Genomic DNA, 13,092 nt, shown 5'->3' on the forward strand with positions numbered 1-13,092 from the left:
AGAAGCAGAGTTTTTGTGTATAATTGAAGTTAAGCTAATACAAATTCAAAGTAGAGTGTTATAACTTTAGGATGTTAGGTGTAATGCCTAAGGTAAACACAAAGGAAAATGCTAGGGAATATATACAAAAGGAAATGAGAAAGAAATTTAAACATTTAACTACAAAAAAAAAAGAGTATGCAGGGGGGCGCCTGGGTGGCTCAGTTGGTTAAGCGTCCAACTTTGGCTCAGGTCATGATCTCACGGTTCGTGGGTTCGAGCCCCATGTCAGGCTCTGTGCAGACACGCTCAGTGGAGCCTGCTCCCGATTCTCTGTCTCCCTCTGTCTCTCTCGAAAACAAAATAAAACACTAAAAAAAAATTTTTTTTTTTAAATGGAGTATGCGGGAAATGAGGGGTAAGAAGGAAGCTATAAGGCATATAGAAAATGGCAAAATGACATTGGCAAGGCCCTCTTTATCAGTTATTTTAACTATAAAGACAGATTGGCAGAATGGATAAAAACACTTGATCTTGGGGCGCCTGGGTGGCGCAGTCGGTTAAGTGTCCGACTTCAGCCAGGTCACGATCTCGCGGTCCGTGAGTTCGAGCCCCGCGTTGGGCTCTGGGCTGATGGCTCGGAGCCTGGAGCCTGTTTCCGATTCAGTGTCTCCCTCTCTCTCTGCCCCTCCCCCGTTCATGCTCTGTCTCTCTCTGTCCCAAAAATAAATAAAAAACGTTGAAAAAAAAATTAAAAAAAAAAAAAAACCACTTGGTCTAAGAGACTCCCTTTAGGTCCAAAGACACAAATGAATTGAAAGTGACAAGATGCAAAAATACAGTCCATGAAAATAGCATGCAAAAGAGAGTAGGTAGGGGTAGTTATGTTAATATTAGATAAAATAAGACTTTAGATCCAAAAAATTTTCTAGATACAAAAGTTCAATACAGTAAGGAGATATAATAATTACAAACCTGATTGTATAAACCTAATAATTACTTACCTGATAACAGACCATCAAGTAATAGTTGGAAACTTTAACACTCCACTCTCAATAATGGATACAACAACCAGGCAAGAGTTAAGTAAGAAAATAGAGAACTTAAACACAAAAAAACAATTAGATCTAACACATACAAAGAGCATTCTACCTACACATCTGGTCACTTGTGAACACTGTATACATTCTTCTTGTGCACATGGGACATATTCTTGGATAGACCATATCCAAGGCCAAAATTCAATCTCAGTAGATTTTAAAAGGTAGATATGAGCCAACATTGTACTGGGAGTTCTACCTGGAGCTGTTAGGCAAGAAAAAGATATAAAAGGCATTCAAATTGGGAGAGGAAGTAGTAAAATTCTGTTTACAGATAATATGCTTTCCCCCTAATACTATAACTAGAAAGGAAAAAATAGTAATTTTACATTGAAGAAACCTGGCAGACACCACCTTACAAGTGATGGAAGTAAGCATCACCAGTACTGTGTCAACACATGGACCTCAGGTTCCCTCTTACATGATGCATTGAGAAGGGCACAGCATCACTTTCCTAGTACTCCTTCCCCAAATGTATCTTGTGAATTTGGGGATGAGGAAGTAGCAGGCAAAGCCAAATTGAGGGACATTTTACAAAATAACTGATCTTCAAAATGACCTTCAGAAACTGATCTTCAAAAATGTCAAAGTCATGAAAGAGAAAAAAGACTGAGGCTCTGCTCCAGATTTAAAAAGATGAAAGAGACGTGACAACTAAATGCAACATTTGATTCTGGACTAGAAGCGGAAATGTTTTCTTTTTTCTTTCTTTTTTTTTTTTTTTCTGTAAACTATGTTAGTAGGACAATTGGTGAAATTTGAATAAACTCTATAGATTATATAATCTTACTGTCTTATTAATTGCCTGATTTTGATAATTCTTTTTTTTTCAAAGGGCTTTTCTTAGAAACTTCTTTATTTCAATTGTTAGAAACCTCTTTATTTCAAGTGTTCTTAAACACTCTACTACATATATTACAGAATAGGATCACTTTTATATAGATTTGATGATTCTACTGTGGCTATTTATGTAAGAAAATATCCTTGTTTTTAGGAAAAAGACACTAAATTAGTTATTTTGGGATGAAGTATCGTGAACAACTCATTCTCAAATAGTTTGGGAAAAAATAACAGTATATACAGAGAAAGAGATAAAGATTTAAAAAACATGCAGAGAGAGATTTATATAAAAACATAAGAATATGGGAAATCCGAGAATTCTTTGTATTATTTTTGGTAACTGTTCTTTAGGGATGAATTGTTTAAAAAGGAAATGCTAAACAGTTAACATGAAAACAAAACAAGAATGAGATAGGGGCACCTGGGTGGCTCCGTTGGTTAAGCTGCTGACTTCAGCTCAGGTCATGATCTTGCACTCCGTGAGTTCAAGCCCCATATCGGGCTCTGTGCTGACAGCTCAGAGCCTGGAGCCTGCTTCAGATTCTTGTGTCTCCTCCTCTGTCTGCCCCTCTGCCTCTCATGCTGTCTCTCTGTCTCTGTCAAAAATAAATAAATATTTTTTAAAAATTAAAAAAAAAAAAAAGAATGAGATAAATGTGTATTTTTTCTCATGGAAAAGTATCTCCAGTATGATTGTCCAGGTACAAAAGCAAGATTAAAAAATAGGATGTGTAGTCTACTTCCATTTTTATAAAACATAGACATATGGATGCATACATTTGGGCATAGAAACAATCTGTTACTGGTACTTACCTTTGGGAGTTGAAAACTATAAATTTTCATGTTTTAACTCTTAACAATAACAAGTATATATTTGTAATCAGAAAAAAATTAAAAATTTTGTTCAAAAGCTAATTTGCCAAATTGTGACTAAAATGCTGACCAGTTTTTTTGATGTGATTACAGCACAGCCCTCAACTCAGTAGTCCCATTGTTTCACCAGCTCAGTCGCCAGCACCAGCGCAGCTGACCACCCTGAAAACTGTCCGTCCTTCTGGACCACCCCTTTCCATCATACCTCAGTTTTCTAGACCTTTTGTTCCAGGGCAAGGTAAGTGCTTGAAACTAGTCACAGCCTCAGAGTTGTAGGACATCCCTTCCCCTGGATGATGTATGGAATTGTCGAATCACTGTATTATACACCTGACACTGATGTAACACTGTATGTTAACTATACTGGAATTTTTTTTTTTTTTTTAATTAAAAATAAGACATCCCTTCTCAATCACTTTGTGATTTCCTTTGGTACTGCTTTCAGTTCTCCACAGGACTGCATTTTGACCTCCACCCAGGCATATTTATTACTATATATTCTCCTAACCTTAATGTTTCATCACTAGTTAATAATTACTAACTTAGTAATTCCTTCCATTCAGTAATTCTTTATGTGATATAGTTAAAGTGACCTTAACTTATTATCCTTAGACTCCATTTCTCTGTAGTAGTAATATGCAATGCTATAAACTTGTTCTTTATTTCTAATACCTATATTACAGTAGCATATATCAAGAGTTTATTCAAAAATGTATTCAACAGTTTTTGAGGCCTTACTGTGACCCTGACATACAAAAACGAATAAGGTAAAGTCCTCTTCCTCACCGACCCTCGGTCTAATTGGAGGAACAGACCACAAATGGATGATTATAGAATAATATTTTTGGAATTTATCCTAAGCATAATGCACACAATGATTTATCCACAGAAGAGTTTGGTGTATAGCAGAAAAAATGCAAAACAACCTAAATGTCTTATCAGTAAGGATTAGAGTATATCTATATAGGGAATACTAAGTAGTTATCCAAAAAATATGTTTTAAAGAATCATTGAAAGAAGAAATACAGTACAGTGAATGATTTTAAAAAACATGTTACATGAAGAGGAGTGGTGGTAGATACACACTTCAAGTTATGGAATGAGTAAGTCACAGGCATGGGGAGTATAATATAGGGAATATATTCAATGGTATTATAATGGCATTGTATGGTGACAGATGGTAGGTACACTTGTGGTGAGCATAGCATAACATCTAACTTGTCCGGTCACTGTGTTGTACACCTGAAACTAATGTAACATTGTATATCAACTGTACTTCCATCTATTTATTTTGCAGGAGAGTGCAAGCAAGGGAGGGGGTTACTGGAGAGATGTCTAGTAAGCCTTTGAAAAGGTGCTCAACATCATCCATTAATTATTAGGGAAAGGAATATTAAAATCTGAATGAAATATCACTTTGACCCCACTAGAATGGCTATAATCAAAAAGATTAACACCACTGGATGTAGGTGAAGTTACAGATCAGCTAGAATTCTTGCACATTGGTGTGGAGGAGTAAAATGATAAAACCATTTTGGAAAAAAGATTTGAGTTTCTTACAAAATTAATCACTTACCTTGCAATGCAGCAATTCGACTCCTAGGTATTTACCCAAGAGAAATGAAAATATAAATATGTAGACTTGTACAGCAAATTATATAACAACTTTATTTTATTATAATCACCCAAACTGGACATAACCCAAATGTCCACCAACAAGAGACTAGATATACAGATTGTAATGGATCCTTACAATGGAATACTATTGAACAACATGAATGAACAAGGCAGACTGATCTGCAACAACATGGATTAATTTCAGAGTCATTATGTTAAGCAAAAAACAAGCCAGACACAAAGACATACTATATTATTCTAATTAAATGAAATCCAGTTATAGGCTAACTAAGGTATGATGTTAGAAACCACATAGTCATGTGGATGGGATATGGACTTGACTGGTAAGGAGCTTGAGGGCACTTTTCAGGGGATGGAAATGTTCATTGTCTTTTTGGGTTTTGATTACATGAACTTTACAATTGTTGGAATTCATCAAACACTAAAGATGTGCATTTTATTTTACATAAATTATATCTAACTTTTTTTAAATATTTATAAAACACACAGAACAAAGACTGAAAAGATACACACCAAAATGTTAGAAGTGATGGAATTACTAGAATGGTTTTTATTTTCTCTTTTGTAATTGTTTCCAGGTTTTCTACAAAGCCACGTACTTCAATAATCTAGAAAAATAAAACATAAAAAGTGAATTGAAAGGGCGACTGGGTGGCTCAGTTGGTTAATCGTCTGACTTTGGCTCAGGTCGTTATCTCATGGATCCTGAGTTAAAGCCCCACATCGGTTCTGTGCTGACAGCTCAGAGCCTGGAGCCTGCTTCCAATTCTGTGTCTCCCTCTCTCTCTGCCCCTCCCCCACACACACTCTGTTTCTCTCTCTCTCTCTTTCTCTCAAAAATAAATAAACATTTGAAAAAAATTTTTTAAGTTCATTGAAATAGTGTGTGGTCGGGGCACCTGGGTGGCTCAGTCGGTTAAGCGTCCGACTTCGGCTCAGGTCACAATCTCGCAGTCCATGGGTTTGAGCCCCGCGTCGGGCTCTGGGCTGATGGCTCAGAGCCTGGAGCCTGCTTCCGATTCTGTGTCTCCCTCTCTCTCTGCCCTTCCCCCGTTCGTGCTCTGTCTCTCTCTGTCTCAAAAATAAATAAACGTTATAAAAAAAAAATAAAAAAAAAAAAAAAGAAATAGTGTGTGGCAATAGTGTGATACTGGGATGCCTGTTCTAGGAGGAACATACAGCATGGCCTGTATGGAGGAGTCTTTGATTATTGCTGTCTACAGCTCATCTCCATAGTGGAAAAGAATACTGCTCCACCGGCCTAAACTTAACTCTGACTTTCTTGCAGCTGTTCTTTATACATCTTCGTGCTTTGCATTGTATCTCTGATCTCAGTGCTAAGCCTCCATGCCATATCTGCCCTTCACATGGTGCTTGGGAAGGAGCAAGTCTGTCATGGGTGTGTCCTGCAGGGAGCTGCCCTCGCACCTTCACACTGTTCGTCAGATTAGAGCTCTGTGGAGTAGGGAGAAGTCCACAATGTGCTTTTCTCTGTTATCAGGCTTTCAGGAGAAGGGATGTATGATTCCCTGAAATGCTTTCCTGGCACCTGTGCATAATCCCCCTCCAAACCCAGAATGTGCTGAATTGGGGAACTTACGGGTAAAATAAAATGAGGATATTAACAAATGAAAACATTATTCTCCAGGAGAATGTCTTTGCAGTCAGCATTTATTAAGCCCTTTAAAGAGTGTTTAAGAGCAGACCCAAGACCTAAAATGTAAATATACCCTTTGGTTAACACCGTAAAAATGTTTGTAATGGGTGCCTGGCTGGCTCAGTCAAAAGAGCATGCAACTCTTGAACTCAGGGTCATGAGATTACAATGGGTGTAGAGAAAAGTTTGCAATGAGAATATATAAATGTATATATGCATATATTTATAGTAATTAATAGTGATTTGGGGAGGGGTGCCTGGCTGGCTCAGTCAGTAGAGCATGTGACTCTTGATGTCGGAGTTGTGGGTTCCAGCCCCACGATGAGTGCAGAGATTACTTAAAAAATTAAAAATCTTTAAAAAAAAAAAAAATAGTGACTTTGGGAAGATAAACTTAATGTTTTTCCTTCTCTTCAAATGTAAGTCATATTAATTTTTAATCATCATAGAAAACATGGATTTTAGCATCTCACATGGGTGGAAATGGGTATTACAGTTCTTCTGGAATGTTAAGGTATAAATAGGTTAAGGTAAATGAAGCTTCCCTCCTTCCTATTCCCCGTCTTCCCAGTTCCTACCTCCTACTTTCTTCATAACCACTGTTATTAGTCCTTACTCCTTTCAGAAGTTTACCCTTCGTCTTGAAAGGGAAGATGGAAACTTAAATTCTTTTTTAAAATGTCAGTACCTACACTTTTTTAATCTACCAAATGTGTTTTCCCTACTCATGTTAACTATTTTGGACAATTTAGAAAACTTAGGGAAGTACTTTTAGAACTGAGCAGAAAACAATGTAAAAGTTTTTTTAATTGACTTTCAGGAGATGCCAGATACCCATTACTTGGCCAGCCTCTGCAGTACAACCCTCCTGCTGTTCTGCACGGACACATTCCAACCCAACAGGTATGAAAGCTGTCTGGCGGCCTAGGCTTTGTTGGCAGGACGTCATAGCTCCTTTGCACAGAGTGTGGGGGTCCTGGGCCCCCTGCTGGCAGTTCACAAGAAGTCCTCTGTACCACAGCCAGCTGACTTATCGATGTTGTCCCATTGAGTCTGGCCACACAGAGAGCAGACAAGGAAGAAGGTGGTTTGCTGTTTGGCTAAGCGATCAGTGCTATCCCAAAGTGGGAGGGGCGGGGGGGCTGGGGCCACAAGCTGGGGCCTTGCTTATGAAAGACAGCAAATGACTGGTTATAGTGAGGAACAGAAGTGCCATTGCCACCCGGTCTTTGGATTGGATTTTTTTCTGCTAAAGTACAGAGCCCAGACTGGGTATGTTTAAGGGTTAAGTGTTTAAACATTACAGACCTATTTTTCAGCACTATTAACCTTATTTCTCATCTGTTTGTGGGTTTTCAGGGTCAGTCTGGCAACAGGCATGGAAATCGAGGAAGGAAACAAGCTAAAAAAGCTGCATCCACTGACCTTGGTGCAGGAGAGCCAGGTGTGTCCCTGAGAGGCAATTAGATGTGGTTCTACAAACTGTCAACCAGTTCAACAGTCTTTAGACAAAAATGGGTTTTCCTCTCCTAAAGTCCTGCACATTACAGGAAATTATGTCATCTGTAATGTAGGGCTCTTAACTATATTCTTGTAATTGTCTCATTTCACAGTGCAGCTATAGGTGGATTTAGTAGGGATGAAGGGACCAAAGGGAAAAGTTATGTGTGAAAGGAACAGATAGAATGATATTCTTTGCCTGTGTGTTTTTGGAAAAAGGAAGTAGTCCTTACACCCATGCAGAGATAGTCTGATGAACAAAAACTGCCTTTCTGTGGCAGAGTGCTTTCAATGTGTACTCAACAGCCTTGGGTCATTATGACAAGGGCTGTTATCTTTACTTTACAGTGGGGCCATGAAGTTCAGGAGACCGCTCAAGATAACACACCTAACTTAGAGAAGCCACTATACAATGGTGTGTTTTCTATGCATAGCTTTCAGTGAAGACCAAGATGGGTAGTTTAGTACCATTAGCTCTGCACCCCTTGCCTAAGGGGTAAGTAGGAATGATTTTTTAAATGGCCATAATTATAGTTTTGTGGGTTTGAATGGTTTTACAAAATCCCGTTCATTTCTTATGTCATATTTGGGTCTTCGGTACTTTCTGCCCACCATTTTGGTAACAGGGATTATTAATTCTATACCTTTTCCATTCTAGTTGTTGGGAAGGTCTTGGAAATTACTGAACTCCCTGATGGAATAACTCGCATGGAAGCCGAGAAGCTTTTTGGGGAACTCTTTAAAATTGGTGCCAAGATCCGGTGGCTCCGAGACCCTCAATCCCAGCCCCAGCTGCGTCGTCACCCCCTCTGCTGTGGCAGCGGGGACAACACTGTCAATCCTGAACGCTCTAAACCCAGTGACTTGGCCTCCACTTATACCGTCTTAGCCACATTCCCCTCCATTTCAGCTGCACAGAATGCATTGAAGAAACAAATTAACTCAGTTAACAAGTTTAAGCTGAGAACGAGCAAGAAGCACTATGACTTCCACATTCTGGAAAGGGCGAGTTCTCAGTAACAGCCACCTTGGACCCTTGGCCTTTATGATTCCCCTGTCCTCACCCATCTTTAATTGGCTTGGTTTTTGGAGCTTCTGTTAACATGATAGAGACTCCTAGGACGTGTGGTCATGGCGTTATAGCTTTTGAAGACAGGCCAGTGATCCAGCAAAGGGGGGAAATTACACATTTCACTCCAAATGACTGTAGGAATCCACATCGGAATGATCCAGAGTTAGCAGCTTTTTCCGAGGAAATGCTGTTCAAATGCCTCCTAACTTTTATAGTTATTTTGTTTTATATTTCTGAATTCTTGTATCAGATCCAGAGCTCTATTGTACAGCAAATTATTCTTCAAAATGATTACAACCAGTTGCAACCTGTATTTCTTTTTTGCAGCCAGCACAATGTGACCCAACAGAGAATTTGGGGGAAAAAGAATGCAGGAATGGAATAACCAAGTCAAAACCTTGTACTATCTTCTTGGGGGGCTGGACGGTGACTAAGGAGAGCCCACAAATAGACCATTACTCTTTCCCTGTATCTTTAAACACAGAAACAATTTCCAAAAAATACAGAACTCCCTCATAGGGTCCTTTCCTTATTCATTTAGGTAGTATGAACATTAAGTGTAAAGCAAATTATGTTCTTAACACTTCTTAATCAAACCACTTAGATTCAAGGGGGAATAGGAATCATTTTAGGCAGGAAAATACTTCCACTTTTTTTTTTTAAGTGTCCCTCTGATAACTAAATGCCACTTACTTGCATTCCCCTCGTGAATATTTTGTCACCTAAGGAAATGCATTTGATGAGTGCTGGAAACTTCTTAAGTGGTTTAAAATGTTTTCATTGTTTGCAGCGGATCACTGGACATCAAAGATTCATTGCACTTATGAACAAGGAACCTTTTTTTCATTTTCTGTGTAATTTGCAAGGCTGTACAATGTGTGCTGATGCAAGCCTTTTTCAGTTCAAGAGAATAAATGTTTACAAATACAGACCCATTTTTTCTTTTGTAAATTAAAAACACCTTTTTCAATGAGTATTAGTATGGAAGACCTCCCCCATCTTGAAGACTTCTATTTTAGATTGACAGAAGACAGTAATCCTAATCATTTTACAAAAGTCCTACAAAGCATTGCTTTCTCTATGGGAGTGATGCCTGTGGGTATGACTCCCGTCATTTTGTTCTCTCATAAAGTTAACACCAGTCAATGAAAGACAGTCTTTAGTATGAATACACTTAGAGTCAGGCAGCTAAAAATCAAACATTATGTTTGGTTAGATAAAGAATTTGTGGTTTAGCCAACATATTGAGCACCCAGTTGTCCAGTTTACCTCAAATGCTTTATAAGAAAACTTTTCCCGTTTGCTAGCCAAGCAAAGTCCAACTGTTTGTGAAACCCAAAAGGTGGGGATGTCTGCCGTCTGCAACTTGGCTAGAACCCGGTTTGCTTCCAGCCTAGACTACAGGTTTACTTGGCAACTCAAGAGCAACAGGTGTTACCAGACTGGTGCAGATGTTCACTTTCTCTAAAGCTTCTGCAAAGTCCCCCTTGGTCTCAGGGCACCCGAGGCCTCCCTACAAGCTGGTACGTCCTGATGTTGAATATTGTACTCCTGGGAAAAGTTGGAGCTGCCTTTGAACCATGTCAGATTCAGGAGCCATACCAGAGGGAAAAGTAAGAGTAAGAACTGTGAAAGTCCCTCACTTCCAAGGCCTGTCAAATTTTTATTATTTTTGACTATAGAGAGTCAAAGAAGGATAGAATACACAATTAGGGCCAGAATAGCAAGAATTGTTAATCATACATGGAGATGGTTTAAAAACACCATCTACTCGTTCTCTATTTAACTCCTGCAGTAGGCCTCCTGGTAAACCTTTTTTGTTTACAAAAATAAAAATTGACCTAATTGACAAAGCATATTAGTTTCAGGTGTACAACATAATGATTTGATATTTGTATGTACTGCAAAATGACTAATATCCATCACCTCATATAGTTAGCAATTTTGTGTGTATGAGGAGACTTAAAAATTTTTTTTATTTATTACATTTATTTATTTTTGAGAGACAGACCACAAATGGGGAGGGACAGAGAGAGAAGGAGACAGAATCCGAAGCAGGCTCCAGGCTCTGAGCTGTCAGCACAGAGCCCTACGCGGGGCTCAAACTTACAAACCGTGAGATCATGACATGAGCCGAAGTTGGACACTCAACCAACTGAGCCACCCAGGCGCCCCTGAGAACTTTTTTTTTTTTTTTTAACGTTTATTTATTTTTGAGACAGAGACAGAGCATGAATGAGGGAGGGTCAGAGAGAGAGGGAGACACAGAATCTGAAACAGGCTCCAGGCTCTGAGCAGTCAGCACAGAGCCCGACGCGGGGCTCGAACTCACGGACCGCGAGATTGAGACCTGAGCCGAAGTCGGACGCTTAACCGACTGAGCCACACAGGCGCCCCGAGAACTTTTAAAATCTACTCTGTTAGCAACTTTCAAATACACAATACAGTGTTACTAACTGTAGTCACCATGCTGTACATTAAAACCTGTGTTCACTTTCAACCCTGGGTTTACCCTGCCCAGAGAAAATAGGTAAGAAACCAGAGCAAGGCTATTGTGAAGTTAGCTCCCACCCACCCCACCACCACCCCCGCAATTCCCTGACAATCACATGGGAATACTAAGAAATTGCCAACCCCCCACTTTATAAAAATATGCTCACATTCCCTAGGGTATTCTATTTTTGATCCCCTAGAATCTAATTTCACCTACAGAAAAATGGAGGAAGAACCACACACAGGAAACATGTAAGATGTGATTTGGCCCAGACTTTTAACCTTCATAAAGACAGCTTCAAATGATCCACAGCCTTGGCTGTGGATTTTCCATAAGTACTGACTGTATTTAGGGACAGGGTGGTACTTTTGCCATTAAAACTATTGCTATTCTTGCAGTGCCTGGGTGGCCCAATCGGTTAAACGTCCAACTTCAGCTCAGGTCATGATCTCGCAGTTTGTGGATTTGAGCCCCATGTCAGGCTCTGCTGTCAGTGCAGAGCCTGCTTCAGATCTTCTGTCTCCGTCTCTCTCTGCCCCTTCCCGATTTGAGCTCTGTCTCTCAAAAATAAACAAACGTTTTAAAAAATGAATAAAATAAAATTGGCTATTCTTACCTATGCCAATAATAGCTCCAGCAGCCCTTTCTTTGGGAATGATAGAGGTCACTATAACTTTTTGTCCACTTTTGCTACTTTATGTATTAGAAAACTGAGAATATGGCTTAATATTTTTAAGCCCTTGGTCCATGAAGAACATGGATCTATTGGGAATGTGTTTGTGAATCTAGAGCACAAAGTGTGTTTGCCATTATGCCAGCAGTAAATAATTAACTTGTCATCTGAGCTGACAACAAAATAGGCATCTGAATCCTCACCCAGGCTAAGCCATTGTTTTTCTGATCCCACCAGGGAGGGATCTGTGACCTGTGAATAGTGTGGGAACACAGGTCTCAGTAGAACCCACAGTGCCAGAGTGGCTTGAGAAGAATCAAAGCCAGTACATCCACAGCTACCCCAGGAGGTAGCAAAAGTTGGGTTCTCCATGTGTCCTCATCAACAGGAAAAATGTAAATGTAAGACTTCAGCAAAGGCCAGCCCCAGGGCCTTTGTGAAGGCGACCGGATCCCCTATCCGCTTACTACTTGCTGAGCATCATGAGATGTGATCGTATAGTCCCCTAAGCAGAAAGCACAGACTTCCATATCCTGCTAGTGTCCAGTGTGGTGGTAGCATGAAGGTGTTCTTTGCTGGTATGATTCAAAGCTAGCCTCGTGTTGCTTGAAATTCTAGAAGCCTTGAATTGATGCTAAAAGAAAACCAGGCATTCACATGCACACGTTCAGCCTGTAGGCCTTTACCAGCCTGGAAACAGGCAGGTATGGCTGCCCTTTAATCTACCCCATGCCTATATATGCTCACGCTGCATATTGCATACTAGTTCTTTTCCCCCTTAGTGTCTACACTTGGATTCATTTTGATTTGATTTTACCAGCCTAAGAATGTTGGAAGTGTGTAAGAAAAAGACAGTAGGAACTTCTAAATCAGAAACCCGAAAACTGATAAAAGTTGATTCTTTGCCAGGGAAGGGGGAAGCAATGAAATAGATAAATCATTGGGGCGCCAGGGTGGCTCAGTCGGTTAAGTGGCTGAGTCTTGACTTCAACTCCGATCATAATCTCACAGTTCGTGAGTATGAGCCCTGCGTTGGGCTCTGGAATCACAGCACAGAGCCTGCTTCAAATCCTTGGACTCCCTCTCTGCCCCTCCCTCACTCGTGCTCACTTGCTCGCTCTCTCTCAGAAGTAAATGTTTAAAAAAAAAAAAGAAAAAGAAAGGAAAGGAAGAAAAGAAAAAAAGGAAGGAAGGAAAAAGAAAGGAAAGAAAGAGAAATAGATAAGTCATTAGCTACATAATCTCCCCTCAAGAAACCCTGGCCTG

The 13,092-nt window shown here is 39.7% G+C and overlaps 1 protein-coding gene across 21 annotated transcripts in view; it reads left to right on the forward strand.

The window, feature by feature from the left end:
- Positions 1–9,590, forward strand: part of R3HDM1 (R3H domain containing 1) — a 203,123-nt gene extending 193,533 nt beyond the window's left edge. For all 21 annotated transcript variants that reach the window (XM_042948556.1, XM_042948563.1, XM_042948558.1 and 18 more), the window contains 4 exons: positions 2,886–3,030; positions 6,908–6,990; positions 7,447–7,531; positions 8,246–9,590. In XM_042948556.1, coding sequence (XP_042804490.1) covers positions 2,886–3,030; positions 6,908–6,990; positions 7,447–7,531; positions 8,246–8,607 — 675 coding nt within the window. In that variant the 3' untranslated portion in view covers positions 8,608–9,590. The remainder of the gene's footprint in view (positions 1–2,885; positions 3,031–6,907; positions 6,991–7,446; positions 7,532–8,245) is intronic.
- The last annotated feature ends 3,502 nt before the right edge of the window (positions 9,591–13,092 follow it).

This window comes from Panthera leo, chromosome C1, assembly GCF_018350215.1.
Source record: "Panthera leo isolate Ple1 chromosome C1, P.leo_Ple1_pat1.1, whole genome shotgun sequence".
In the NCBI taxonomy this organism is placed as follows: domain Eukaryota; kingdom Metazoa; phylum Chordata; class Mammalia; order Carnivora; family Felidae; genus Panthera; species Panthera leo.